The sequence below is a fragment of the Vombatus ursinus genome, unplaced genomic scaffold (genome assembly GCF_900497805.2).
Source record: "Vombatus ursinus unplaced genomic scaffold, bare-nosed wombat genome assembly UNPS02014820.1, whole genome shotgun sequence".
Classification (NCBI taxonomy): domain Eukaryota; kingdom Metazoa; phylum Chordata; class Mammalia; order Diprotodontia; family Vombatidae; genus Vombatus; species Vombatus ursinus.
Window position 1 is genome coordinate 4450487 of NW_020954598.1, and position 24738 is coordinate 4475224.

General features: G+C 41.5%; 1 protein-coding gene across 1 annotated transcript in view; it reads left to right on the forward strand.

The window, feature by feature from the left end:
• The window catches only part of VOPP1 (VOPP1, WBP1/VOPP1 family member), a 193663-nt gene that overhangs the window by 139558 nt on the left and 29367 nt on the right, over positions 1-24738 (forward strand). Inside the window, exons 3-4 of the mRNA XM_027837076.1 lie at positions 13179-13256; positions 23986-24122. Of these exons, the coding sequence (XP_027692877.1) occupies positions 13179-13256; positions 23986-24122 (215 nt within the window). The remainder of the gene's footprint in view (positions 1-13178; positions 13257-23985; positions 24123-24738) is intronic.

Here is a 24738-nt window from a genome sequence, read left to right on the forward strand (position 1 = left end):
AGGTGCCACCTTGGTGGAAGAATTTTTCACTCTAGGAGTTCTTTATACCAATGACCTCACAGGCTGGTCCCAGCCCTCCTTAAATTGATCTGCTTTATGTCACCTGCCATTTATACTCTGTGGCCAACATGCTGTACATTTCTTTTTAAAATGTGAGAGTTCTCTGACTTCAGAAAGTTCTTAAACCATCAACCACTTTTCTGTACCATGAGAGTATACTTACCCCAAAGCCCAGAATCCTTGTGTCTATTGCTCAGGGCATGAACTCTTGGTCTGGAGACTTGCTGACCAGCTCTCCTTTTTTTTCTAAGCTCTAAGGTGGAGGTCAGCTATCTGTTTTTGCATCTATCATCCAAGCATTCATTCCAAGGCATTTTCATCATGTTCCCATATCCAATATTATAGCTTACTGGATATTGCAGTCTACAAAGGATCTAGAACTCCAAAGAATGCCCCTGTCTTATTGACAGGGAGACTCTAGGGTCTTTACATTTCTGGTGGCAAATAAATAAATAAATGAATGAATGAATGAATGAATGACAGATCAGCTTCTATAAAAGAAGAGAGATTTCCCCTGATCCAGACACCTTCTCCTTTTTCTGACCTTCCCCAGAGCCCACCCTATCTGTAGGCCTTCCCTCCTACCCTGTACGCTGATTAGGGATGTGATTTTCTCTTATTAACAAGAGAGTCATTTTAAATACTCTTAATTTTTTTTTTTTAGCCTGGCAGCAGCCATGTTTGTTTCCAGCATGCTGGGTGGTGAGTCTATAATTAGTTGTTCTGAGGGGTGGATTTAGTCAAGGATGATATTTGTTCCATGTGCTGCTGAAAGCTTGAGAACGCGTACATCTGGCACATTCAGATACACCGTGCTTCCGTATTGTGTCCCTGTCCTTCATTCCTTGTAGGCCTATAGAACAGAAAGAGAAAAGAAACTAGTTTTCTTTCTTTTTTTTCCCCCTCCTTGGTTAAAAAAGCTCTTCTGTGCTGGATCCAGACAGAGGACACGGGTTCATGTTTTCCCATGTCCCCTAGAGCGATAATGCCAACCCAAGCTGACTTAGAATGGAAACATCAGGCCCGTTGCCTAGTGGAGGGAGTGACTTAGTATGCTGGGCTGCCTATGAATGTTTACCGCTCTTAATTAAGCATGAGGTTACACTTAGCCTTCCATTTACAATTACAGCTGTTTGAAATGTCAGCAGGTGTGTGCCGAGGGCAGTCATTTAGCTTCAAGTTTTATTGGAATTGAAAACAGCGTGAGGAAAGGGGGGAACTGTGCTGCTGATGGTGTAATTGCCATCCATTTCAAGTGGCTGGCATGGAGCAAGTCCTTGAACCTGGAGTGAGGCCAAAGGTATGGAAGGAGGCCTAAAATGGACCTTCAGTTCAAGTTGAGAGCATAAAAGAAGCCCTGTATCTGAGACAAAAAATAAAACAAAACAAAACCAAAAAAAAGCCAAGGAATAGCTAAGCCATTGGCAATGTATATTCATCGCTAGTGTTCCAAAGTTGGCACCTTCTCTGAGTGAACTAATGAGGGCTCAGACTTTGAATAATAGCGTGACCTTCTTTCTAGGGTGCCAGTGGCATAAAGGACCCAGGTTACTTTTTTTTGGAGAGTTCCCTCCCCCTTCCAGTTTATATGGCTTGAGCCCTAACCCAGGAACCTGAGAGAAATGCATGGAACAGCTCAATAGACAAGCATCTGCTCTCTGCCTGCTTGCCTGCTGGCTGTGTTCCTTACAAGTTTCATTAGGCACTATTACAGACAGCAAAATCCTCCAGGTACCTTGCATTCCCAAATAAGTGTGAGGACTCCACGGGAGTCATGGAAGCCTTCCAAGGGCTGCCCCCATGCCCAAAGCCCTGACTTCGACTGTCCTTGGCTAAGCTGCCCCTTTTGCCAGCATCTGTTCTTAGGATACTTATTGCACACTTTGCAGCTTTTCATAGCTGCCCTGCTGACACCCCACAGAGACTGAAGAAGGGCAAGGATACTTTCCCACCCAGTGGAGATACAATGGTTAGTGGAAAGGGTATTGAATGTGAAGTCACAGCAGGTGGCCCTTGACACTCATGGCCTGGGAGATCTCCAGCATATATATCACATAATCTCTTAGAGCCTCAGTTCCCTTATATGCAAATGGAGGGGGGACAGAACTGAATGATGGAAGCTCTAAATTGATGATTCTATGAAAGCAAGAACTTGGCAAGTCACCCCCCCTCCAATGACCATGAATTATAATGCAGCTGTAAATAATACAGTTATCTCTTCCATATCATGACTTTCCCCATTGTTGTTTCCATATATCACAGGTCAGCATTAGAAATTAAATGGGAATTTGGGGAGTTTGGGTGAAGTCGTAGATGACATGCAAAGGCCATCAGATGACACAGAGCCTATGACCAAATACTTAACCCACATTTTACAATAAGGTGCTGTGAACATCCCATAAAAGAAAAAGAAAAAATTCAGACTTCTTCTGTGGTACAAAGGAAGGGCCAAAACATTTTACACAGATTGTGGGGGCACCATGCCCCTAGCCCCTGCAGTGTGGAAGGGATAACTGTCAGGCGAATTGAGAACCTAGAGAACCGTAGACCTGTGGTGTCAAAATCAAATTAAAACAGGGGCCACTAATCTATACATAAGGATTCCTGCAGACCCCTTATTGACTTAGTTTTAAAATGTAATATTATCTACGTTTGATTATAAGCTCTTTGAGGGTAAGGACTATCTTTTACCTCTTTTTGTATCCACGGTGCTTAGCACAGTGCCTGGCTTTTTATTGATTATTTTATTGATAATAAATGTTTATTGATCAATTAGGTTTGTATATCTGTATTGAGCTAGAAAATCTCTTACTCTTTCCTTACATGCCCCTAATAAATGTTTATTGATTGATTGATTGATTAAATTGACTATTGTATTTTTATTTATTCATTTTTATTTAGGGGCAGCTAGGCAGCACAATAGATAGAGTACGTGGCTTGAGAAAGGAAAACTTAGTTTCCTGGGTTCAAATCTGACCTCAGACACTTACCAGCTGTGTGACCCTGGGCAAGTCACTTAATCCTGTTTGCCTCAGTTTTCTCTTCTGTAAAATAAGCTGGAGAAGGAAATAACAAACCATTCTAGTTTCTTTGCCAAAAAACCTGAGATGGGGTCACAAAAAATCAGACATGACTGAAAAACAACTGAACAACACCATTTTTATTTATCTTGTTAAGTATTTCCCAATTAGATTTTAATTTGGTTCAGCCCACTTGGGAGTATTGTGGATCACACGCAGCCACAGGCACTGTATTTGACATCTTTTCCCTAGACTCTTAATCTGCCAAGGGAGGTAGAACTCCTTGTCTCTCATTATGAGTTGATAAGAACATCCATAGGGCCCTTTCTGGTAGGAAAATCATCATCTATCTCTGAGCATAACCTCTTAGAGCTCTTGATATTGTCTTGGTTTTGTGTAGCATGTAAAATTGTAAGCTGAAGGACCTTAATAAGAAATAACATTAAGAGCAATGCTGATGAAGGACAAGAAAATCTAGGTTAAGTGTTAGGGGATAAATTAAATTAAGAAATGAAAGACATGAACACTAGAGCTGAGGTATGCATGACTGAGAGAAAAGGGAGGTGCCTGAAAGATCTGAGATGTCCCAGACCTTAAGATTGACATAAAGAGACTGAAGGTATGGGGTATTGGTAAAAGAAGGCTGGGTTTGGAGTCAGAGGCCCTGGGTTTGTATCTTGACTCTGGTACCTTCCACCTCTGTGATGCTGGAGCAAATCAGTTCCCTTCTCCTGTCCTCAGTTTTCCCATCTACACAGTGAAAGAAGTGAATTAGAGATGATTTCTAAAGCCCTGCCACCAGCTCTAAATCTATGATCCTACGACCCTAAGGACAGTATTCTATATGGTTCAGAAGCAGTGCAGATAGGGTATTGGGCTTAGAGTCAAGAAGTTTATTGTTGTTCAGTTGTTTCAGTCATGTCCAACTCTTTGTGACCCCATTTGGGGTTTTTTTTTGTCAAAGATACTGGAGTGGTTTGCCATTTCCTTCTCCAGCTCATTTTACAGGTGAGGAAACTGAGGCAGACAGGGTTACAGACTTACCCAGGGTCACACAACTAGTGAGTGTCTGAGGTCGGATTTGAATTCAGGTCTTCTTGACTCCTGGCCCAGTGCTTTATCCACTGCGCCACCTAACTGCCCCAGAGTCAAGGAGAGATGTGTTCAAATCCTTACTCAGACTGTCATTAGCTGGGTGGTCCTCTGCGTCTCAGACTACTTCCTAGGATTTATCTACTAAATTAGAAATGAGTATTATCTGAGAAGTTGCATGATGTTAGGCAAGTTATTCAGTTTGCTCAGGACCTCAGTTTCTTCATCTGTAAAATATGGGAGTAGGGGATCTGTAGGGTCTGTTGTAGCTCTAAATCATATTATCCTGTTTTGTATGTTAATAGCAATACCATACCTATATAGGACTTTGTAAGGAGGTTTGCTATTTTAATTCTCTCATTTAATTCTTGCATTTAATACCTCATCTCATGTAATTCTTACAACAGACCTGTGCAGTGGGTATTGAAATACTCCAGTATTGTATCTGCTTTACAGAGAAGGAAAACACCTCAGGACAGCTACCAACTTACTCAGGGTCACACAATTAGTTAAGTGTCGGAGCCAAGGCTACCTCCGCCCAGGTATTTCAAAATCCGAGCCTGGTTGAAGGAGGAGCTAATGGATTTGGAATCAGGTCATTGGCATCAGTCTTTAAAGGGGTGGAGTCTTCTTTCTCTTGGGTCTAGCCTCATTTCTACAGACCAGTCCTGGTCTTACAGACCTGCATTTATTTGCATAATTGATAGGACCACTCTTTACAAAGCTGGATATAGGTACATGCAATGCCTTCTGCATATCTTTTTTCTTTCTTTTTGATGAGGCAATTGGGGTTAAGTGACTTGCCCAGGGTCACACAACTAGTAAGTGTCAAGTATCTGAGGCTGGATTTGAACTCAGATCCTCCTGACTCCAAGGCCAGCCTTCTGCATATCTTGAGGGAGGGCATTTCCAAGCAGGGGCAGCTAGGTGGTGCAGTGGATAAAGCCCTGGGCCTGGTATCAGGAAGTCTTGAGTCCAAATTCAGTTTCAGATACTTACTAGCTGTATCACCTAACCTCATCTATAGAATTGGGATAATAATAGTACCTACCTCTTATGGTTGTTGGGAGGAGCAAATGAGATAATATTTATAAAACATGTAGTACAGGGTCTGGCACATAGTGGGTGCTTAATAAACCTTTGTTATCTATCTTTCTTGTTACCTCTACCAAAGTGCCAGAGACAAAGCATCAATTCAGTTAAAAAGCCTCTAGGTGAAGGGCCTAGACTTTGCATTTTTTTTTTTTTTTTGCCGTTTTTAAGTTGAGTTGTGTGGCCAGGCAGCAATAGAAACCTTAGAAAATCCAAGTCTTTGTGTTCTGGATTTGTGAGCATGTCTCTTGTGCATTTCTCTGAAATGTGGGGTTATTGAGTAGACAATATTGTCTTATTAGGGGAGGCTAGAGAGCTGTCAAAATAATTAAGTGGGAAACCCAAAGCAGGCTCAGTAAAAAGTGCTGCCCTTTAGTCTGTCTTGGAACTGATTTGACCAGAAGAATTTCAGTGCAAAGCTGTCTTCTTGGTCTCGCCTCTCTCTCACCGATGAAACATTAAGAGATAATTATATAATTATATTTGCTTTGTTTGCACGTGGGATAATTTCTGAACATCAGCGGTTCACATTTCTGCAAAACAACAACAGCATAGAATTAGCCCAGCTTCCGTACCACCTTAATAGAAATGTCAGCAAATCAGCATTGATTTTCTTTGTCTTCACAAAATTTGGTCTGTATCATCTGGTAACTGGAAAATACAAACAATCACCTATGCCATTTTCCGTTCAAGAAGTTACCCCATTGCATTCTTTTCTGTTTGTTTTTCACAAATAAAATCAATATGGAGAGGATCTATCCTTTGTGATGGACAAAGGGGAATGCTTTTTGTTGCTTGCTCTTATAGAAGGATTCTTTATTAAATCATTGTTTGCTCTATTCAGGCAACCGATCGTGAAGCGCAATAATTGTCCTGAAATACAGAGATCTTGGGGGAGGGGGGAATGATTTGCCATTAGGCAAAGCATAGGAAGCCTTCAACTGCTCCACCATTGTGCTAAGTTTTCATAACAAAGGGACAAGAAGGTTGTAGATCCCAAAGATCTCTAGTTATTTTGTTCTGGCAATAAGTATATCACTGCTTCAAGTCCGAAAGCATTTAATGAGGGAACATCAAAAGTGGAAGGAGATGATGAGTGGAAACAGCAGTGGATTAGGAGTCAGAGTCTTTTGGGTGCTAGTCCTGAATCCACCATTGGCCATGGTTATGAACTGGAGTACTCCTCTTATTTTCCAATGTTGAAATCACTTCTAAAACTGCCTCTCCTTTGAGATCCACTTAGATGATGGGGATTGTCATCCCCATTTTACAAGTAAGGAAACTGAGACTCAAAAAGATTGTGACTGATTCAAGGTCACACAGCTAGTAAGGTCTCAGAATCACAGTATCTCTCGCCCAACTCATACTGGAACAAGAAGCCTCTACAAATCTTGCTTGACAGTTTTGCTTAAAAGACCTCTAGCAAGGGGAAGTTTACTGCCTCTCCAGGCAGCCCATGCCACTTTGGGACAGCCCTAAATGTTAGGAAATGTTTCCTTACATCAAACTGAAATCTGCCTCTCCACAACTTCCACCCAGTGGCCCTGGTTGTGCCCTCTGGGGTCAAGTAGAATGAGGTTGTTTCCTCTTCCAAATGTCAGCCCTTCAAATACTTTAGCCAGTCCTTTTGAGATGTCTGCGAAATAAAAATAAATGTTTCTTTCATTTTTGTTGCTCGCCTCCCTTTAAAGCTCTGTGTTTATTTTGCTTATTGCTGTATATACAAAATTATATTTATATGCTAACACCAAGAATATTTGATAGGATTAGCAGAGGGGGAATTGAGCCTGAAAGAGACCTAGGGGTCACAAGAAGTGGAAATGAGGAAGGGAAATATTCCATTCATGGAGGACAGCCTGAACAAAGTAATGGAGGTGGGAAATGTCGTGTCATGTGTGGAGAACATAAAGGAGACTAATTTGATAGGGGGGAGAGTAATGTGTAATCATCCTGGAAACAATAAGTGAATCCAGACTATGAAGGACTTTAAATGCCAAGCAGAGGAATTTGTAGTTTATTCTAGAAATAATAGCAGAGGAGTGAGAACTGTGGTTTAGGAACATTCATTTCTCAGCTATGCCATGGATGAGAGAGAGAGAGAGAGAGAGAGAGAGAGAGAGAGAGAGAGAGAGGAAGAAGAAGAAGAAGAAGGAGGAGGAGGAGGAGGAGGAGAGAGGGAGAGAGGGTGGGAGGGAAGGAGAGAGAGAGAGGATAAATGCAGAGAAAACAATTAGGAATCTTTTTGGACTAGCCCAAGCAAGAGGTGATGAATGGGACAGAACAAGGTTAGTAACTGGGTGGACAAAAAGCAGGGGATAGATGCAACAGGTAGAGTGGAGGAAGACTCAGTAGAACTTGGCTATTGATTAGCTATAGGGGCTAGGATAAATAGAGCAAAATGCTGAGGATGGGAACCAGATAGTACTATATACATTATATCCCATATATTCTTTTTGAAAGACTTCTCTTTTAGGGGCAGCTAGGTGGCACAGTGGATAGAGCACTGGCCCTGAAGTCAGGATGGACCTGAGTTCAAATCCGGCCTGAGACCAAACACTTGACACTTACTAGCTGTGTGACCCTGGGCAAGTCACTTAACTCCAGTTGCCCAAAAAAAAAAAAAAGACTTCTCTTTTTGAGAAAAGTTGACTTGATTGGATACCAGATATGCATCTTACAAAAAGCATAGAGCATATAGCCCCTCTCCTCAAGGAGATTATAGTGTAGTGGGGTATGAAGCAAATCACTGTGAAGCCATGAACAATTAATTAGATGCTAGATTTTTTGTACTTAACATGGATAAAAGAGGAGTCCAAAGAAGAGAGAGAGACAATACAGTTATCTCTTCCACATTGCAACTTTCCCCAACGCAGTTTCCATATATTGTGGGTCGGCATAAGAAACGAAATGAGAAGTTTTGGGGAAGCCACAGATGACACGCAAAGACCAACAAACAACACAAAAAAAGTATCTTTACAGAACATTGACCTACGTATAACTTATGACCAAATACTTAACCCAGACTTTATAATAAGGTATTGTAAACGCCTCATAAAAGAAAAAGAAAAAATTCAGACTTCTCTGTTAAGAAGGAAGGGCCAAAAATTTTTACACCATTTATCCAGATCACAGGGGCACTGTGCCCCTAACCCTGGCTATGTGGAAGGGATAGCTGTAGTCTGTAGTGACTGGAGAAGGCTTTGTTGAGTAAATGGGACTTAGATTAAGCCTTAAGTTTCTTTTTTTTTCCTTCTTTCAAAAAATTTTTTTGGATAACTGAATTTCAGTATAATTGGTTTCCTTGATAATTCTATATGTTTTATTTTATGTATTTTAAAGCATTCAGAGAAGGGGCTTTGCCAGACTTCCAAAGGGATACATGTCCCAAAAAAGGATTAAGAACCTCTGCCTTAAAGGGTTATTATAAAGGGAGAGGGAGGGTTTTCACAGAAGGAGGAATATAGCATAAGGAAAGGTTTAGAGGTAGGAAAAACCTGCCATGTTGGGGAACAGCAAGAAGTCTGTGGTCTGTCAGATGAGTAAGGGTTGCAGAATATTGGGAAAGAAGGTTGACTTGATTAGGTTGGGACAAATGAAGAAGGACTTTTATTTATTTTTTTAATTGAGTTATTTTTTAGTTTTCAACAATCACTTCCATAAGCTTTTGAGTTTCAAATTTTCTCCCCCTCCCTCCCCAAGACAGCATGCAAGAAGGGCTTTTAAAGCTTGACAAAGGAGTTTAGACTTATCATGTGGTAGGCTTATAAATTCTTCAGCCAGGAGGGATGTGATAAAAGTAGTGTTTTGATAAATCAAGATGAGTCTGGCTAAAATACAGAGAAAAGATTAGGAGGGAAAGAGATTGTGTAGCAGGGAGGCCCACTAGGCTCTTCTGGTAATCCAGGGGTGGAGTGATGACAGTTTGGATCAGGGCAGTTGGCATTGGAAGTTAAGGAGTGGGAATAACTGAGAAATCTTTTGAAGGAAGAAATAACGAGACTTGCAGCTCAGGTACCACCTTGTATATGAAGCTCTCCCAACCCCCTGCCCCCAATTTAGTGCCTGCCTTCCCTCTCAGACTTCCTTGGATTTCACTACCTCAGATTTAATCTCTTTGTATTCATTCCATATATACTTACATACATATACTTCTTATCTTCCCTAAAAGAGTATAAGCTCTTTTTTATCAGGGATTATTTTAGCAGTTAGGTTGCATGGTGGATAGAGCACTGGACCAAGAGTCAGGAAGACCTGAGTTCAAATCCAGCCTCAGACATTTGCCAGCTGGGCAAGTCACTTCCCCCTCTGTGGGCTTAAGTTTCTCCCTCTATAAAATGGAGTGGTTGGACCGCATAGTTTCTGAGGGCCCCAGCTCTGGGACCCTATAAGTTTGGGTGTCAGTCTCCAATGGCAAAATAAGGTGAAATGGAGACCTTCCATCAGGTAAGTCAGGTGAGAACCTCTGAACAACCCCTCAAAACCTTCTGGTGGACCACATTTTATAAATAGAGGCATTACTCCAACCAAGGGGACCATGTCACAATCCCATCATTAACATACTGTAAGCAAGAGAAAGAACAGTGGGGTGCTGTGGCTAGAGTCTTGGATTTGGAAGTAGGGGACCTTGGTCCAAATTTGAGGCAAGTACCTTCACTTCTCTGAATCTTATTTGTCTTTGCTCTAAAATAAGGGGATTGGGCTGGATGGCGTCTGAGGCCCTGTTCAGCTCTCAATCCACGATCCTAAAAACTAAACTCCCTCAAACCCCACGAGAATGTGGCTTGGTCAACTGCCCATTTCTGCCTTTATTTCCGGGGAACTGACAAGGTGCCTGTATTGTTGGTTCTCCTAATTTGTTTTCATTAATGGAATTCGTTTTATCTATATGAATATTGAAGTAAGACTTTTCATTACTAATGTTCAGCAGAGGTAACCACTGGGTCAGATTCCAAGAGCTGGAAACAGCGAAAAAAGATTCACCCCCTCCTACATTACCCCACCCAAGGACCAAAACATTGCTAATTATAGTGATTTTACCCCAACAAGTATTCCCTGCTTCTTGAAAAATTGAAGATGGAGAGTGGAGATCAATCAGTCAATCAAAAAGCAATTATTAAATACCTGCTTTATGCCAGGTATTGTGGTAAGCACTGAAGATAAGAGATAAAAATTAAACCAGTCCCTACCTTCAAAGAACTTCTATTTTATCGGGGGAAATAATGTATGCGCATTATATGCATGGATGTATATAATGTATATATGTATGTACAAATATTTCAGTTGTTAGTAATTTTTCAGTTGTGTCCAACTGTTCATGACCCCATTTTGGGTTAGATACTGGAGTGGTTTGCCGTTTCCTTCTTCAGCTCATTTTACAGATGAGGAAACTGAGGCAAACATGGTTTGCCCAGGGTCACACAGCTAGTAAGTGTCTGAGACCAGATATGAACTTAGAAAGGTAAGTCTTCCTGATTCCGGGACTGGAGCTCTATCCACTGTACCACCTAGCTGCCATATACAAATATACAAGTCAGAAAGGAAATGCAGTTGAAAAAAGGATTTGATGCCACATGGCAAGGAGCAGGGGTCTATTGTCAGATTCTCTCAGCACCCCAAACTCATGAACATCACATAGCATTTATCTACTGGAGTTTTGTCTTCACCACTCTCCCTAGCATACTGGGGATGCCTGAACACCAATTCGAGATAGAGTTTCAAGAAGAATGAGTAGATCACATCTCTGGTTTCATTGTTTCTTCATATATTCTACTGTGATAGGCACTCTTCATACACTTGTTTTTTCTGTGTGGATAGTTTTTTGAGGGATTATGGATCTCCTTTTAAGAGGTTTTGTATTGTCCTGGGACTTGACATCATCCACAAACAAGCTTCTGGAGCATCTTACCACTTGTAAGGAATCCCACTTTCAGTTTGGACTCAGTTCACATCCTCCGTACGTCAGAGATTTTTATTGAGCATTTGACTCTCTGTTTTATGACTTAGCTGATATTAATTATCAGGGGATAGTGAAACAAAGTTGTCTCTCTTCTATGCTTCAAGGAATCTTAGATGATTTTTATACGTTGTACCCTTTTTGAAGAACCTTTAAAGTTATACTTTTCTCTACCATATCTATAGCATATAAACATCTATAGAAACTTTATATAAAGTATATAGAATACGTAAAGTATATAGAAACTATATTTTATATATAAGTATATAGAAACTTCATGGCTTTTTTCTAATGGTCTTATTAGACATTGGAGCTAGAAGGTGCCTTAGAGATCATAGAATCATAGATTTATAGCTGGAAGGAACCTAATATATAGGGTTCAGTCCCTTTAATTTACAGACATGGGAACTGAGACCCAGACAGGTCTATCGAGTAGCCCAAGGATACATAGCAAGCTAGTGGCATTGCTGGTCATCAGAGATGTCGTCTTCAGGGTCTCAGAAAGACGTTCTATCCATTATACCACACAAGCTTCCAGTCTTGTCCTTTTCCGACTTCCTTATAACTTTTTATGTTTCTTTGTTTTCATTGTCCTGCCTATTAGATCCACATACTCTTCATTGTGTGGGTAGCATTTGCTTGGATAGAAAATGACATTTGGTATTTCCCAGTTAATACATGAACTGATGTTATTAGCAGCCCTCTTTGTTCACAGTAGACAAACTCAGGAGTATTGTGCAAAGTGTGTTTCCATTTTTCTCATATAATCAAAGCTTTTTCCCTATCCCTCCCCCTACCTTCGGCCATACTTTTTTTTTTTTTAAAGAATTGGCATCAACCTAGATTACTGCCATTTAGTCATTTAATAAAATCTGGAATCCACATTTTCCCCCTCTTTTACTGTTATTGGGCCCCACTCTGTCGCAGTGCATACAGTTTCTGAAAGGAAAAGTAGAACAACTGCCTTGGGTGTCCACATCTTTTCCCTTTTTAAAAAGTAAAGCCTGGTCTCAGGAAGGACAAAATGTTCTTCTGCGTGGAAGTTGAGGAGGGATGGCAGGGGCTGTTTCTGGTGGAGGGGTTTTTTTAGTAGAGGGGTATAAGGTAGAACCCACTGACATTTGTGCTGGTTTGGGGCCATATCTCTGGTGTAAATAAAGTCTGGAGCTTGTTGTAATGGGCTGTTATATTCCCAGAGTGAAGTGGGGCTGAGTTGGCTCTCCCCAGAGCCTATCTTAGGTCTTTTCTTTGTTGCTGTTACCTTCCCTGCCCTTGATCATTGGTGACTTCCATTTGCAATCAGCTCATAGCCTCCAAACAAGTGTACCTCCCTTTGAGAGAAATTCTGCCCAGCTATACTGAAAATGACCAGAGTGTGATGAAGGACCATCTCAATACCCCATCCAGATTGGAACATTCTAATTACAAAGAGGCTTCCAAAGGTGTTTATTTATAGCTGTTGGTGAATCCAGCACCAATGAAGCTGTGTGTGTGTGTGTGTGTGTGTGTGTGTGTGTGTGTGTGTGTTATACACAGACACAGAGAAACAGAGAGACAGGAGACAGAGACAGAGAGAAAGACAGAGGTGAGAACAGAAGCCAGCAGGTTTCAGGTTCCCTAGCAGTCCTCCTGTTTGCCAGGCAGGAAACCAGCTGTGCCCCCATGTGACCATGGCAACAGCTTATGGTTTGGTCTCCGAGTCTGTGATGACATATTCAACCCTGCTATTGTCAGAGGATCTAATTACATCAGAGACAGTGCTAGCCACATAGGTCACATTCAATGGTGTTTCTTATTTAATCAGTTGCATTTAAAGGCAAATAGACTTAGAAATGCAAATAGACTTGGAAATGCATTTTCCCCTTTGTTCCCTGCTCCAATGCCAATTCCAAAATAGCTGCTACTTTTTGTTTGAAATAATGACCAACCCCAATTGTTTCTTTTGTCCTTCTCCTCTGCAGATGTCGTTCCTATGAAGACTGCTGTGGCTCAAGATGCTGTGTGCGGGCTCTGTCCATACAGAGGCTCTGGTATTTTTGGTAGGTTGCTGCTCTTACTACGTCGGGGTACCTGCCTGTTACTCATTAGAGAGGCAGTATGGTCATGGATCAAGAGTCAAGATTGGAGTCCAGAAGGCTTGGTTTCAAATCTTACCTGCGGGGGCAGCTATGTGGTGCAGTGGATAGAGCACCGGCCTTGGAGTCTGGAGGACCTGAGTTCAAATCTGACCTCAGACACATAATAAATACTTCCTAGCTGTGTGACTGTAGGCAAGTCACTTAACCCCAACTGCCTCACTAAAAAAAAAAAAAAATCTTACCTGTGATACTACCGATGACATCCTGAACAAGTCCTTAAATTCTTTGAACCGCAGTCTCTTCATCTGTAAAATGAAGGAGTTCAAGTAGATGACTCCTAAGATCTCTGCTGGCCCTAAATCTATGATCCTTAGAATCCGTCCACTGCTTCTGAATATGACCAGTTGCCAACTGTGGATAAGGCAGAGTCCATCTTTATTGCTACCATTAAACTCATCTGCCTTGCCCCCTTGGGTATTGTGTTATGGACAATCTTTTGTACAGGGAATAAAATTTTCATATGAGTACTTTGGTGTTGACATCATGACTAGTCATGCATGCCCTTTGGTACCCAAAGAACCATGCTGGAAACTCAGTCCTATTCCCATGTCCTTTAGCTCTTCTCATTAACTCACTTCAATACTCAGATTTCAAAGGTGTAGACACTGCTTCCCACACATGACTGTCAGTAGACAGTCTTGATGAGTTGTTGTGGCCTGAAAAAAAGAATGATCATTTAGCTTGATGGTAAGGAACTTTCATGGCATTAAAGCTGATTGGGTCTTGGACCCCAGACATAATCAATTCCCAAATCCTCACCCAAAGCCTTCCTAGCTTGATAGAACCTGCCAGCACCTGATGTCCACTGACACAACCTTTTAGAACCCATGGCCACCTAGCTTTCCAGAGCTAGGACAGATGCTGTCGAGGGAATCAGTCCTAAATCCTTCAGGGCCTGAAAATGGGAAACTGCTTCATATTCTCCTCTTGACCAATTTCTGAAGTAAAGTGACTGCTGAATAGCCTAAGTGGCTAGAGAAATTACTATTCAGCAAATTAAGATACATACTAATTTCATCATCTTAAGTTTCAGGTCACCTGAATTTTTTTTCACACTGAATTAATTCAATTTAACAAATATTTATTGAGTGCCTATTATATACAAGACTGTGCTAAGCACTGATGCAGATACTGAAATGAGAAAGGATGAATGCCTGCACTCTAGTAGTTTCTAGTAGTTTACAATTTCCTTAATCTTATGTATTTTCCTTATGAAGCTTTTGCATTTTTTTTTTGTATTTTCAAAAGTAAGCATTTATTTTCTCTCCCACTTCTCCACCAAAAAAAAAATTGGGAAAAAAAAGAAAAAAAAAAAGAAAAGTCATGTAACAGATATGCATAGCATATGCACAGTCAAGCAAAACCAACACATCCACCATGTCCAAAAATGTATGTCTCATACTGCATCCCAAGTCTATCACTTCTTTGCTTGATGTTAGCTTTAGGGCAGTGGTGCTGGTAACTCCCTGTCTGTATTGCTGTGTCACCATTAAAGGATTCACTCAGGAGCCAATGATAGTATACTTTGAGGGGGAGACGATACAATTATAGTTTCGAGGCAGGATGAAACTGCATCCTTATAGAATGTCCAAATAAGAAATAGAGCTTGATTTGCAATTAGGTATTTTCAAGATCCAAGAATCATGACTTTGGGTGGAAATGTCTCTTTAAGAATTCGTTTGATTTTGTGAGTCATAGCAAACAAAATAATGGTGTATTGGTTGTTGTTGTTGATGATGATGCTTCTTTCCCATATGCCAGGGATACTTGGGCATATCTGGGAAAGGGGGAAATAAAAGAAACTTTCTCTTACACAGAAAACATCTGTCAAGCACCTATAAAATACTGTGCTGGGCACTGGAGATATAAAAATAAAAAATAACTTCATCTCTACCTTCATGGAGTTTACAGTAGTAGTGGATGGGTACACAGATAAAAATTATATGAGATAGAATATAATAATAGCAAAGGAGACATCCAGACAAAGTGCTCCTGGAAAGTTTGAGGAGGAAAATCACTTTCAGCAGGATGTAGGATGAGGGGAGGGGAAAGGGAGATATAATAAGGGAGGACTTCATGGAAGAATTGACACTTGAACCTTGAAGTAAGTGAAGGATTTCAGTAGGTAGAGACAAGAGGAGGCAAGGGATACTGAATTTCCACCATGAGAAATGGGTCACATTTACACATGAATGAAAAAGCAATTTGTTAAGTACTTACTACATATCAACCTCCATGAAAAGCTCTAGGGGTATAAATACAAAAGGCAAGACAGTCCCTAACCTCAAAGAACTTACATTCTAATAGAGGAAGATAGCACTTATGGGGAACCGTGGTGGCTACGGAAGGGTGTTTTCATCTGGAAAATCTCAGGGATGGCTAGTGAAATCATAGGGTAGTCCTAGGATGGTAGTGTTGATATGATTACTTTTCCAAGAGTTGAAGGAGGCAAGGCTGGGGAAAGGGTATTCATGACGTGACATGGCATAAAGATGCCCAGAGAACGGCATGAGGTTTTGAGTCAAATTAGAGATGGAGAACTCTTACCAGTTATGGGTTCAGAGTCCCAGGATGGGAGCAGGAACACTGGGACAAAGGGTGGACTGAGGCAACATGACATGAAGTTGGACCTGAAGATGGAAAGAAGCAGGAGACAAGAAGATGTAATTAAAATATACTGGGAATAATAAAGGGAGGTTGGAACTGAATTGTGGAGGGCCTCAGATGTTGGGCTTGTACTAGGCAATGAGGACTCTTAAATGTTTTTAAAGGAGAGTAAGATGGTAAGATCTGAACATTACGAAACTTTCTTTGGCAGCTGTATTAAGGTTAGGCTGGATGCAGTAAGACAAATTAGATGATGCAGGTAACGGATGATATGAGCTTGAACTCAGGTGATAGCTGTATAATGAGGAAGGGGATGGATGTGTAAGATCAATCAACAAACCTTTATTTTGTACTTACTATGTGCCAGGCACAACGCTAAGTGTTGAGGATGCTTAGAAAAAAGCCCTGTCCTCAAGAAGCTTACATACTGATGCATATGCTTCAATAGAATCTGGCAACCAATTGGATGAGGAACATTAGAGAGAAAAGGGAAGAATGAAAGATGCCTGAGATTGTGAACATAGATGACTTGGAGGAATTTGGGCAGGGTCTATAGTCATTTTTGTATCTCCACATGACTATAGAGTCATCTCCATAGAGTGATAATTGAAGGGGGTGAGATTCCCAAGGAAGGGAATGGATAGTCAGGCCATATTAAGAATGTACTATATGCCAGTCACTGTGCTAAGTACTGGGGTACAAAGACAAAAAACACATGAGTCTTGGCAGCAACCCATAGTTTAAAAGGACCCTTAAAATGAGCCAGTGAAGGATATAAAGAAGGAACATTCATATAGGTAGGAGGAGAAGCAGGAGAGAGTGGCATCATGAAACCCCAAGGAATAAAAGATATCTAGGTTGCATCCCATGTCTGTTTTCCTGTTGCTTTTCGGTCTACAATTATTGTGCTGCTGTAAAGGTTTGGGCTACACAATCGCTCGAGACCTCATGGAGCCTGAGAACTTCTGTCCCAAGAGGCTTCAACAGCAACCACTCTGACTTGCACAGAATTTCTCTTTCACATAGGGACCCCCACTGCCAATTTGTGTGATCGAGGGAAGCTCCTGAAAGATAAGGTGACATCCCCCTCTTACTTACTTAGCCAAGTTTTTCCTTTCATTTTAGTGCTTTGGGTTCTCCTGCTCTCCTCTACCATCAGTAGATTCTCTTTCCATATAGGTCATTTGAGGCAAAATAATTTTAGAAATTGCCAGTACCCTGAGCCGGAGGGCACCTGTCTTGTCTATTATGCTACCTTGGCTAAATGTGCCAGTTACAGTCTCCTTGGTCCTAAAGTGGTATCCCTCATGGCCATTGAGGTGCCAGGAGGCCAGCCTCCCACATAGGATGGGATTGATTTCAGGCTCTCATTCCTTCTGTTATAGCCGTCGGCTGTTTTGATGCCTGACATAACCCAGTTAGAGATTTGTTTCTTTGGTTTAGGGCACTTTGTTCCAGCCAAATACAAATAACCCTGGTAGTGATAATATACTTAAGCCTTAGCAGTTCTAGTGGGTTACAACTCCAAAGAATCAGGGAATATTGGCGCTGGAAGGGACCTTAGTGTATACAGACACTGTAATCCTAGCTCTGTGACTATGGGAAAGTGAACTCCATCTCTCAAAACCTGAGTCTGCATGCTCTAGTCAGTCAGCCAATCAACCAACAAACATTTATAAAGCATTTACCATGTGCCAAGCACTGTGCTAAGTGCTGGGGATACAAATAGAAGCAAAAAGACAGTCCCTGCCTTCAAGGAGCTTTTAGTCTAATGGGGAAAAACAATATATAAAAAGGAGCTGAAAATCAGATTGGAGAGGGGGATGGAGAGAAAGGTACCCAGTGCAGGGGCATGGTAGAAAAAGTTGTGTGGAAGAGTTGGCACTGCACAGGGCAGCTAGGTGTTGCAGTGGATAGAGCACTGGCCCTGGAGTCAGGAGGACCTGAGTTCAAATCTGGCCTCAGACACATAAATCACTCACTAGCTGTGTGACCCTGGGCAAGTCACTTAACCCCAATTGCCTCACCAGAAAAAAAAAATTGGCACTGCAGCCTGGAGAGGAATACCTGTAAAGTGGAAATGTGGTCCCAACAACAGACTATGTTTGCTTTTAAGGGACCAGGAAGGGAAGTGGATTTGGAGTCAGGAGGACCTGAGTTCAAATCTGGCCTCAGACACATAACATTCACTAGCTGTGTGACCTGGGGCAAGTCACTTAACCTCTATCTGCCTCAGTTTGTTCATCTGTGAAATGAGGTGGTTGGACTAAATGGTTTTTTAACCACAGTACCCTCCCTTTGGCCTTGGGCTCCTAGGATCATAGATCATAGAGATAGCTAGAAGGAACTCCAGAGACCATCTAGTCCAGCCCCTAATTTTATAGATGAGGAAACTGAGGTTGTGACTTGCCCCAAGGTGGTAGACATCAGAGGCAGAATTGTAACTTTGGTCTTCTGACTCCTGAGTCAATGGTCTTTCCATTATATCACACTTGAGTCAGTTTTCCTGACTGATACCTGATTCCACAAGAGGAAAACAAAACCTGGCAGAGATATCTGGCTGCCTTTTGATCTGTTAGTCATGTTGGTTAATATGATCAGAAACAGGGGAACCAGATAACAGGGGCCCTTTGTAAAGAAGCCAGCCAAGACATATAGAAATGTTATCATAAAGTATAGATGGGTTGAGTTACCCCAAGTCTGGGATGAGTTTATATTAGAATTGAGAGTTGCCCTGTAAGAATCTTGTAAGGGATTCTTTTTTCCCTGAAACATCAACATTTTGGTTTTATGTCAGGATTCTTACAGGGATATTTTACTCCCAGAAAACATCAATATTCTGTTTTATGTCATGTCTTTTATGTTTTATGTCATTAGAGGGATCATGGTATTTGGAGTTGGAAAGGACCTTATCAAGGTCCAACCACGGACATTGTGCCTTATTCAAGATACCCCACAATAGCAACTAATAGAGTTGGGATTCAAAAATACACCCTCTGATTTGAAACTTGGTGTTTTTTGTACTCTGCCATAACAATAGTTAACACAGATGTGCCCTACAGGGATAGGAAAGGCCTCATAAATATTAATCAAGTATACAAGACACGATAAACAGTAAGTGTCTGCTATTGCCAGGCATTGCAGTAAGCACTGAGGACACAAAGAAAAGGTCTTGCCCTCAGCGAGCTCCCAATTTAAAAGGAGAAGACATAGAAACACATAAAAGAAGCTGCTAAGCTAGGGGGTGGGGTGGAGATGGAGGGTATCTGGCACTGGGGCAGGATGAAGTCCTACAGCCAGGTGGGAAATGCTAAGGTGTCTGCCATCTGTCTCCTCCTTAAATGGAAGATTTTGGAAGAGTACTCCAGTGTCTGCCCTCTTGAACCAAAGGGAGGGAGGAGCCCCAGGGGCAGGGGATACTAAGGAGGTAGGTGTCAGAGTTCAAAGCATCTGATCACTGACCTGCTTTCTCTTGGTATTGGACCTGCTGGGCCAGGGCCACTAGTAACCTACAAATGTGGCAATAGATAAATCAGATGTAACAACTTAACACGTATGGGACAGATTCCTCTTCCTGTAGGTGAAGATGCCCAGAAGAGCTTGAAGACTGCAATGATGATTGATTGATTGATGATGTTCTGTCCTCTTCACCAGAGTCCTCTATAACTATCTCACCAACCACCTGGCAGCCCACATCAGAGAACATAACCTAGAGGAACTTCCATCCTGGGGCCCCTGACTCCCCCAGAACACTGTTGTAGGAAAGGCCTGATTCCTAAAACTGCATTCCCTCCTCTTTGGCTTCCCCAGGCTCCTCAACCACAGTCTTCATGCATTTGCTTTCTCCCCACCCCCCATAGGTCTAGGCCCATGAACCATGATCACATCAACTCTGCCATTGACCTTGGATTGGGTTTTTCCATCTAGTACCCTACATTTCCTCTACATTGCTGTAACTTTCCAATGGGAGTGGCCATCTGTAAGCTCCTTGAAAGCAGTGACGATTTTTGCTTTGTATTTTCATCCCTAGTACCTAGCACAGTACTGGGCACAGAATAAAAGCTTAATAAAAGCCTTTTCATACGTTCATACTGAGGACTTTTCTCACAACAACTTTGTGAAGTGGGTAATTACAAGCATCCTCAGCTGACAGATGAGTAAGATGAGGCTCAGAAAGGTTAAGTGATTTGGCCATAGTAACAGAGGTTGTTAATATTAAAGCCAAGATTCAAACTGAGTTTTTCTGACCCCCACCCCAAAACTCTTTTTTTCCAATACCCCTAGATATCCCAGACTGCCAGTGCCATGCCCCAGTCATGAAAGTATCACTTGATTTCTCTTCCTCCCAGGACGCATGATTCCTCTGGTCTAAAGCTCAACCCCACCACTGTACACTGCTCCCACACCAATTACATTTACTAGACATACACAGCCCTTGCCTGAAATTGGGCTGAAACACCATTGCTGGCCCAGTGCAGTGACCGCAACAGCTCCCTTCTGGCTTCAGGTACTAGGCAACAGGGTTTCCCTCAGCCCCTTTAACTGTCCAGGAAATTTTCTGGTTTCACTTTAAAAAGGTCATCTGTCCTTGATCCAAAACAACAGTTTTGAAAAGCAAGAGGGAAGAGTACTATCCTTGATTAGAAAATGCAGCTCACATCCTATGGAAGTATACCCATTTATTGGGAAAGGAAACAAAGGGCTGGTCTCCCCTGTATTCTGGTTTGCAAAGTACAATAGATTGATAGAAAAAGCACATTTGCTCCTCTGAATTCCGGGAAGGTCTCCAAGACAGGACTAACAATGAAAAGGAATATCTCACAAACAATCAAACCCGTAACTCACAGCACTTCAAAGAACTATAGCTTCTTATTAAACTCCCTCTGCCCTCTTCTCAAATCTCCCTTATCTCTTTCTTCCCTCCCGTTTTTCATCTTCACATGCTCCTTCCCTTCATCAACTCATTTTTTTTTTCAAATGCATTCTGCTCAGGACTCTTGCCTTCAAGAATGAGCGACCATATCTACTGACAAGTATCTCAGCCCATAACTCTCTCTTGATAGTTGCTAGCTGGCCCTGTCTCCAGCCTGCTATGTGCTTTAAAAAAAATTGTTGAAGAAACCACCAGTGAGCCCTGGTATGAATTTCTTTAGTTCTTCTGATGGATATGACAATGTATTGTTTCACTTGTTGAGGAAATAGTAAAATGTCATCTAAGAGAGGAGAAACTGAAGTAAGTTGGAGCTTTTGCCAAGGAAAAAATCATAACTGGAAACCATAGGGTGATAAGCTTCAGAACTGGAAGGCTTAGATGCCATTTAGACCAATCCTCTTTATTGGATTGATGAGGAAACCAAGGGTTATAGAAGTGAAGAAACTTGCCCTTGGTCAAGCAGGGAGTAACAGAGCTGAGATTTGAACCCAGGTCCTCCCAACTACAAATCCAAGGTCCCTTCTACACGACCATGCTGCCTCCCTTCAGTCATTACAGTTTCCATTTGGAATGACTTAGACCCCGAATGTTGAGCAGGAGTACCAATACTGAATGGGAGGGAAATGAAGGAGTTTGGTCAAACAAATTCTTCCATCTCTTCCAGCTCTAAATCTGTCACGCCATTATGATTGTGTAGTTCATATTTCTATAGTAATATGCTACAATACATAAAGCAAGTTTCCTCCCAACAATCCTGTGAAGGAAATGGTACGAACATTGTTAGCCCCATTTTACAGAAGGTGAAACTGAGAAACTCAGAGGACTTGCCCGTGATCACATGACTAGTGAGTGTCAGAACTTGCAATTGATCAAATTGAAATTGATTAAAGTCTTCTGGCTTTAAGAGTAACTGGTAATTCCCATGCTGTAGGAACTCAGCTGTCACCTGAGCAGAAATCACTGGCAACTCTAATCTTTGCTCAGGTATTAAATTCTTCTCAAACTAGCCCAGAGTATTCCATATGATTATCATTGTGTCCACTTTAGGGAGGTCAGGCTTTAAAGGAATAGCAGTTCCACTCTGGGATCTCAGCATCTTGTCCGTGGGATTTGTGTTACAGAATTGCATATGAGAGGGTGGATCAGACAAAGAGTGAACCAACATATCAGTTTTTAGCTGAGTATCCTGAAGGCCATCCTTCAGCATGCCTCGGATCCATCTGTGGCCTGGGACTGCTCCACTCCTTGATTGGAGCTGACAGATTTGTAATGAAAAGTCTCACTGAGGTTTCATGATTTGCATTTGACCTCATCAAAACTTTTCTCCTTCCTTGCTGCTGTTTTCTTTCACTCTTGTATCTTCTTTAGGGTAGATAGTTGCTCTAAAATATAATTATGGACCAGTCATGGAGACCTAATATCCCACAGTAACCCACTGATTATAATGATTTGGTGGGTAGAGTGCGTCTGGCTCTGGGGAATAATTCACATCAGACCTTTGGGTCCAATCATCATTGCCATCTACTTGGGAGAGCAAAAACCAGGGATAAGAATGTTTAGGTTTCCATTGTACTTTGATATTTACAAGTAACCCAATGAAGCAGGAAGTAAAAAAATTCTAAGTCCCCATTTTTCACATGAATAAACAGGCACAGAGGGCCTCAAAGTAACTCACCTGTGGTTACATAGCTAGGAAATGATAGAGCTCAGTCAGGAATATGGAGCTTTCACTTTCAGTCTCATGCTTTTCCCATCAAACTATGGTTCATTGATCCAGCTCTATCCATGTTGGGAGACTACTTGGTATGTATTTTCTTCTTCCTTTTTTCCTGATGAAACACCATAAGATTAGATAGGTCAATGTCCTAGGCATCAGAAAGACATGGTTTCAACTCCTATCTCAGACATTACTTATATGACCCTAGGGAAGTCACTTTTCCTCTCTATGCCTTAGTTTACTCATCTGTAAAATGAAGGGGTTGGATTATGGTTTTGATGGCCCTAAATCTATTATCCCTCCACCCAATGTTTGAGATTTGTAGCACTGAATACTAAATGTTAATGTGTTCAAATATACATATATGTGTAATTTTAGATCATCAATCACAATCACTATTTTTCAAAAAAAAGGGCCTTTTATTTTCTCAACAAAGGCTATCCCCTTAAGAAGTGAGGCAAGACATAGACAAATACAGGCAGTTGTATTGATTGACCTTTGCAACAGAAGAATGGAAAGTTGAGTAGGCAACAAGATTGATTTGTTTTAGAGAATAGTGTACCCAAACATGACATGATAAGTGTTTTTTCATATTTTGATTATTTAAAATCTTTGGGCTTACTGACCGACTCATTTGATGTCTTGGTTAGTTTTGTTGAACTAGTTTTTTTTTTTTAATCTCCCTTATTCTCTTCAAAGTTACAGGGGGTGGCTCTCTGAATAAGGGAGAAGCAGGGATATATTTAGCAATGAAGATGATGTGAAGACAAAAGATACCAAACTAGGTTTTTTTTTTTTAATCGTAGGGCTGTGGGTCAAAGGGAAAGATGAGGCAATTTGGTCCTGGTCATTCCTTTAAGTCCAGCCATTCTCTTGCTGTTTAAGTTTATGCTCGTGTCGGAGCTTTCTGATTAGGCTGATGACATTGGTCCAGAGGCCAAATGAATGGGCAGAGAAGTCGGACTCAGTATTCCCTGAGCCAGGCAAAGCTCATCACAATGTTGCCTAGCAACCCCTGCTCTAGATCCCCAAGGATCAAGAACAGCTCAGAACCTGAGCGTTGCTCTACACATTTTCTTGGATTAAGACAGTACTACCATTGAGGGTAAAATGCTATGGGTCTGCCAGGGTTCTTCTGGATCCCCTGTAACCCTCTTCTTCAAAGGTAGTGTTTCTGGTAGCTTATGTTGACAGTGAGTGTGTCCCAAGGGAATTCAGCAGTGGAGCAGAGATACTTTTTGAGGAGCTGTGATCTTCATCTTTCAGGAGCATCCTAGGTCCACCTTTCCTGCATTACCACCCCCCCCACTCCAACCTCCAACCTCTAACCCAGAACCCACACCAACTTGCATTTTGTCTCCCTCTTCCTTCAGGTTTCTTCTGATGATGGGTGTTCTCTTCTGCTGTGGAGCTGGCTTCTTCATTCGCAGGAGGATGTACCCTCCACCACTAGTCGAAGAACCAACATTTAATGTATCCTACACCAGGCAGCCCACTAACCCAACAGCAGGTCAGCCAAAAACTGTTGCTGTCATGTTCCCTTTTACCTTTGAGTGTGTACATTTCATTCACCTTGTATGGCATCAGTAGGGCTTGTAGGAGGATGATGTTGCAGAATACACACACATATACACACATGCAATCACACACAATGAATATAAATTCAAGCTTCATCTTTTAAAATTTCCTAGCAGGTACTGGTTGGAAAGTTATTTCATGGCGTGATTTTTCTCATATAAAGGGGAATATGACTATGGCCCCCAATGAATGCCCAGCTCTTTCCCAGAAATAAAGGAAGAGGGCATAAGAATTCATATAGGAAAAACTTGCTTTTGTGAGTTCACACAAACTTGATTTAATATTTTTTGGATCCATGTGAAAGCTGGTTTACTCTTCCCTCTGACCCTTGCAATCAGTCAGTCAACTAATACCTACTATGTGCTAGGCACTGTGCTAAGTGTTAGGGATTAAAAAAAAAGGCAAAAGATAGTCCCTGCTTTCAAGGAAATGGCAAACCATTCTAGTGTCTTTGCCAAGAAAACCCTAAATGGAGTCACAAAGAGTCAGATATGACTGAAAATGACTAAGCCACAAAGTTTCAAGGAGTTCACAGTCATATTGGGGAG